Genomic DNA, 6,000 nt, shown 5'->3' on the forward strand with positions numbered 1-6,000 from the left:
GGTTGCATGTCCATAACTGCTAGCAGCATGCTGTAGGATCATAAAGCCCTTTTTGAATAATTTGTGCAGTTGATAGTTCCTGTTTGTAAAAAATAGTGGTCATTTCGGGACAATAGCTATGCTTCAGTAATAAAAAGCACTGCTTAGCATGGATGCAATGGAATACGTTCACCGAGTATGAATTTGTTTTCATCTTTTGAAAATTATAGAAGAGAGTTATGGAATAAACAAAGTGAAAGGTGGTGTTTTGGTTTTTTTTTTTCCATTCTTATTCCGAGCCACATGCAGGAGAAAACAGTTGAAGTTTTTTATTCACAGGCACAGAAATAAAGTAGGGGCACGGGCCATACTGAGAGGCATAGCATAGATGCAAATACAGTGGGCGTGGTATATCTGCTCCCTTTTCAGAGTTTACAACCAAAGCAATTCTGAATATTTAAACCTCCCTTTTAAATCTGAAACAGTCATATCTACAATGGCTTTTTACTGATATTCTGATAATTCCTATAACATAAGACAGTCTACACAAAGAAGCATTTGCCTACTGCAAAGGAATTGTATACATCTAAGAAGCAGGCAAGCAGCAGATACAGCATGGAGAGAGATATAAACAGATATGTGTGTTAAATATTCAAGTAAATATAGATGATCAATACTTGTTATTATTAGGTGACCTATTTCTTTTTGTCAACAGTCATGAATAGGAGTGATACAATAATATACAACTGCCTTGCCAGTGAACCTCAGCATTGCACAGACAGTCATAGAGCTACTATTAGGGAGTCTGAGAATATAAACAGAGCGTAAGTGAATCGTATAGCCCCAGGTGCCCATCCTCCAAGGTGGCTGGCTGGATAAATCAAGGGCACTCTTCGTACAGGGATGTGCACATATTCGCATTCACATGTCAGTCAGATCCTGTGTACGTCTTCCCAGTAGGAATGCAGACCTTACTTAGGAGGTATTATAGGCTTGACTCCAGGCTGTTGCTGAGCCATGAATGTCTCAAAATATTACAAGCAAATAAACAACAAAAAAGCCCCCACAAAACATTTTTCTGTAGCTATATAAACTGTACTTTTAAAAGGCTCATTTTAAGTAGCATAACTTTTGTTGTGCTTGAGAAATTACTTACGCAGTGAGCTATCTACTTAGTTTGAAGTTTTAAATGCAATAGTAGATATATGGATTTTATACGTATATATTTAAATGAGAACTGTTGTGCAGAAAATATTTGAGAGGAGCGCTGTCCTTTTTTAGACTGTAAGAATAGTACCTAATGTACTACAAGTAAAATTACATTCTGAGTAAATATAACCACTATTGGTTTGTGGTATCTAGAGGCCTCTGTGACTGATTACTCATATTATGCATATTAAGTACTATAGGGTCAAGTGTCAGAGTGGCTGGGCACCATATTTCCCATTGATTTTGTTCAGAGTTGCACAGACAAATCATTAGAGCTGTATGAGTAACGATTTCTGTGATTCACTAGCAATTCTGAAAAATAAGAAGCTCTCCAACTGGAAACCACAGTGTTGGGTTTTTTTTTCTAGTGAATAAATTTTGTTGAGCATCTTCATTAAAGGCAAGGGAAATTTGGAATCAAAGGGCTGCATTCAAAGGAGCATGTGGGATCAATTCATAAAAGCTGGGAGGAGATGCTGCTCATATGTATCTTGAGTCTCCTGAGAGATAAAAGCCTGAATTAAGTCCCCCTTCTAAGTAAGTTAAAGGATAGACTTAAACCCAGGATTTACAGAAGCGAAGGGACATTGTAAGCAGTGGGCCAGACAACATGGACTATGTAGCTGTTTGAGTGGTTTTGGGAATAGTGCCTGTGCCTCCCTCAGACTCACATATTAACCTCAAATGTTTCTTCTTGGAAATGCTAAACCTGTTTTTAATGTTTTCTCTTATATTTTTAATTCTGTTTTGACCAAAACTATTCCCATACCTGCCTTTTTTTAACATTGTTTTAGAGTATTTTTCCAAAATGTAATGAAATGCTTTACCTGGGTCTAGTCTGATGACTCCTCAGCTGGAGGGTGCAGTTTTCCTTCCCAACAGAAACAGTGCTGTGGAGGCCCAGAACTGGAAGAGTTTGGTCTGTGTTGCTGTTCCAGAGTGGGATGCTTATAATAACAGCTAATAAAGGCACTGCCTCTGAAAATGAAGAGTTTTGTTTACCTCTCCCTCTCCCCCTCAAATCCCCATATGAATTATGTTTCATCAGTGAAATCACTCCTGGGTTGTGCAATCCACTAAGACGACTAATAGAAGTATTTTATAACTATAATCTATATGTGGTAGGAAACTTGAATAAATTTACATATATGAAAAAGAGCAAATTTAGGTAATTGAACAGTACGGAGCTTTGTGCTGAGACTATACAATAGTATCTCTCTCACCAGATGTATGTGACTAAGCAGCCTCTTATTACTGGTTGCAGAATGCAAACTCCAGAAAAGGACGTTAAAAATACAGCCTTTAAATAGAGATGGAGGGAAACAGTTATTTACCTAGTACAAGAAATTGCAGAGTGGCAAATTACATGGCCAGTGGAAATCAGACAATAAAATCTGCTTTTCCTGGATTGCATTATTCATAACAGGAGGATGCTGTAGTAGGCTACCTAGCTTGCTAGGAATATGATTTGTGGAAAAGTAAAATTTCAATATCCATGTAGTGATGTATGAGAATCCTCACTATGTGTACAGTTACTTCATTGTATGTGTTTATTCATGTGAACTCTTTAACAAAGTAGGTTGATGCCAGCTTCTTGCTTTAATCAGCAGATACCTAAGAATAGACTGCTGGAACTTGCACTCCTTCAGTGTCAGTGCTTTAAGTTAGAAGACAGAAGAGAGACAGGGAGGGCGTATATGTTTTTTCCAAGTTTTACGCTTTGTTTAGAAAAAACTTTCTAACCTGTGCTTAGAGTATTTCAGTCATTTTTTTTTTTCCATGAGAAACTCTTGAATTACAAGCAATGAATAAATAGGTAGAAGACTTCAGCTTTATTAAGCAAAATCACAAAACAGGGGCAGCTAAATTTAAGAACGCTGCTAAAATGTAGATTCCTCATGTGCCATATTCTTCATCTTTGCTCAGATGGCACAGGTGATGGTTGTCCAGGAGAAATTAAATTTGCACGCTTGCCCTTCTAAGCTGAGTGGGTGCTCATAGTGTTAGCCAGTGGCTTTTGCTGGAGTGTTACAATAAAGATGAGCAGTGAGATATTTTTGATCCGATATACTGTATACATCTTCATGAAACACTTCTGATTCAGAGCTTGAGGAGGGGGAAATCACATTTTACAATCAGGAAGAGGCAGCTTGTAACTTAAAATCCAGCTCAGCCGGAGGCTCCTGCTAAAATTACGGCTACTATCTTTCCGTGGCAATGAATTCCTTCTCTTGTCTGTTGTGACACATAGGTGAAAAACATGCAGCAGAGCCAGATGATGCAGAGCTGGTGAGCCTCAGCAAAAGGCTGGTGGAGAACGCGGTGCTGAAGGCTGTACAGCAATATTTAGAAGAAACACAAAACAAAACGAGACAGACTGATGGAAGCCCCGTGAAAACTGAAGAAGCAGCAAGCAGCAGTAAGAATGAGAGCGACAATAACAGCAAGTGAGCACCGTGCAAAAAGCCCGGGAGCAAATATCCCACCAAGAATAACCACAAAAACATGTCCCAGCTCCCTGCTGAAATTTGCTAAGTGGTTCTGGGTGACAGGCACTCTGCTTTGTGAGTCTCTTATCAAAAGTTTGTTCTGAATCGAAGGACACTGTCTACCCGTTTAAGTGCTAGCACTGCTGAAAATCTGTTGAATGCTGGGAGGGATGGACGGTGGAGAAAAGACAAGAATGGTGAAGCAGGTGGCTCCAGTCTTCACTGGCTCTTGATACCAAGAGTCCCTTCCTTGCTTTTGAAGAGAAACTGAACCCTTTGCGTTTGCCTTTCGGATTGTCACGAATGGCCGTGGAAGAGGCCTTGCCATAAGTGGAAGCAATGCCCTCCGCCCGAGGATTTGGCACTGCCGCAGGCCTGCTTACTCCATGTGAGAGCACATGCTGTTTCCTAGTCAACAGCGGTCAACCCCAAGCTAAAAATTACCACTGCAGATATTCATCGCAGATACTGTTACACAGTATGTAATACGGCAGGAGTTTCTCTTAACTGTGACGCTGTACTGTTCTTTACTTTTTGGTAGCATTTGTTGATGCAAATTGGTTTTTTTTTTGACGAAGTACCTTTTTATAAAAAAATCAATATGGGCAAAAGGCTGAGCAATTAATACTGTCCAAACCAGATACGATCTCTTTATCTCCGTACATTAATAACTTTAAATGACAGTGGTTTTTATAAAATGTTATATTGTTCTTTTCCTCTAGGAAAGAGCCATGAAGCAGACTTAGTAAAGGAAGCTTTGCACAGAGAAACACACGCCCTGTTATCTAGACTGACTCAGATAAAGGAGCTGTTATCCAGTTCTGATATCCGCGTGAAAATTAGGAAAGAACTGTTTGAAGACAGTCACAACTCTCACAGTAAATGGAAAAGTATTGACTCTGGGTCTCCAAATGCATGACTGTAAATTGCCATGATGTAAAATGTCATCGGGTTGTTTTTAAAGACAAAAAAATGTTTCTTCAGTAAAAAATAACCAGAAAGGAAAATTTCTTGAAAATATGAATGGGTATAAATGGCTCATGAGGAATCATGCTGAAATACTTGCACAGGAGGAGTATATTTCATAATGATGAAGTACAGCCACTCCTCAGCACTGCTTTGAAACATGCTTGAATGTGCAGATATATGTCATGACTCCAAAGTGGAAAAATACTGGTTTCAAATAAGTCTGAGCAAACACTGTGCCCTTCCTTTATTACTGCAAATAATACTGTTTTTTCTCGTACATCGTTTCCCTCACAATGATATACAAATATTAAAAAATGGATGCTTTTAAATACTGTAAAATGTATATTTGAAAAAAACTCTTTTAATTACCTGCCTTTTGGATATGTACTGGCATTTTGGGTTAGCACTGTCTTGTTTTTATTTTTTTTTTTTTTTAACAGCACTTGAATACTTGTATAGATGCTGACATGTTGTTTCTGCTGATGTTTACACTAATGCAAGAATGTTTTAAATTTCAGAATGAGATTCAGGCTCCACTGATCTCAATGGGAGACTTTCATTGGCTTTAATGGAGTCAGGATGCTGCAATTAAGATTTCTTGTGAAAACAATATTCCTTGGGATAATAGTTACCTTTTTACTTTTGTAGAACAGTGGTTTTTGTCTGTTCTTTTTGATGATTCCTCCATCTCTACCTTCTGCTGAGTGAGGTGGGGTGTCAGTTTGCTGTCATTGTTCCCTCCACACACCTACAAGATTCACTGAAGCTTTGGATGTACAACAATGCAAGAGTAGGTCCAATATTTGCATTTTTTATAAACATTGTTTAAAACTGCCTCTGCTCATAAAAGCTGTATAATATATGTTGTAACTGGTATCAGAATCACGCTGTTAGAACAGCTGTGTGCATATTCATTGGTCTCAAGCACTGGTCATTTCTCATGCGTCAGAGCTTTTTTTCTCATTTGATATATAACAGTATATTCTGAAATACATCTCATACATGCCATGTTCACAATAAAGTATGTATGTTTTTACCCGTCTCCAGATGGACTTTAATAAAATGAAGTACTGGCAAGTAATGGGATTGACAGAAACGGTGCTGGTATGAATAACACCATTAAGCTGACTACAGGTGTTGTGCCAAGATACTGATCTAGAAATTAATGCAGATAAGCTAGTCCCAAGTCATGATTGTTTTAAATTGCAAAACTTTGAATCTCTAGGGATTAATTTATATTCTGGGCAGTGTTAGAATGGCAGGGTTTAGAATGAAGTACTGATACAGCTTTGTAGAGGTCCATATCCACTCTTCAATAGGAAAAGTTGAGTTTGAGTTTAGTAAGTAGTCTCAA

The 6,000-nt window shown here is 38.3% G+C and overlaps 1 protein-coding gene across 4 annotated transcripts in view; it reads left to right on the forward strand.

The window, feature by feature from the left end:
• The window catches only part of AKAP7 (A-kinase anchoring protein 7), a 91,966-nt gene extending 86,284 nt beyond the window's left edge, over positions 1–5,682 (forward strand). Inside the window, exons 8-9 of one of the 4 annotated variants that reach the window (XR_012659653.1) lie at positions 3,440–4,065; positions 4,400–5,682. Coding sequence is in view for 3 of the 4 variants with exons in the window: in XM_075087637.1 (XP_074943738.1) it covers positions 3,440–3,635; positions 4,400–4,412 (209 nt within the window). In the remaining variant the exon portion in view is untranslated. Of the gene's footprint in view, positions 1–3,439; positions 4,371–4,399 lie in introns of those variants that run through there. The other 3 variants (XM_075087637.1, XM_075087639.1, XM_075087638.1) reach the window with 3 other exon arrangements.
• The last annotated feature ends 318 nt before the right edge of the window (positions 5,683–6,000 follow it).

Source organism: Phalacrocorax aristotelis, chromosome 3 (genome assembly GCF_949628215.1).
Source record: "Phalacrocorax aristotelis chromosome 3, bGulAri2.1, whole genome shotgun sequence".
NCBI classification, from domain to species: Eukaryota; Metazoa; Chordata; class Aves; order Suliformes; family Phalacrocoracidae; genus Phalacrocorax; species Phalacrocorax aristotelis.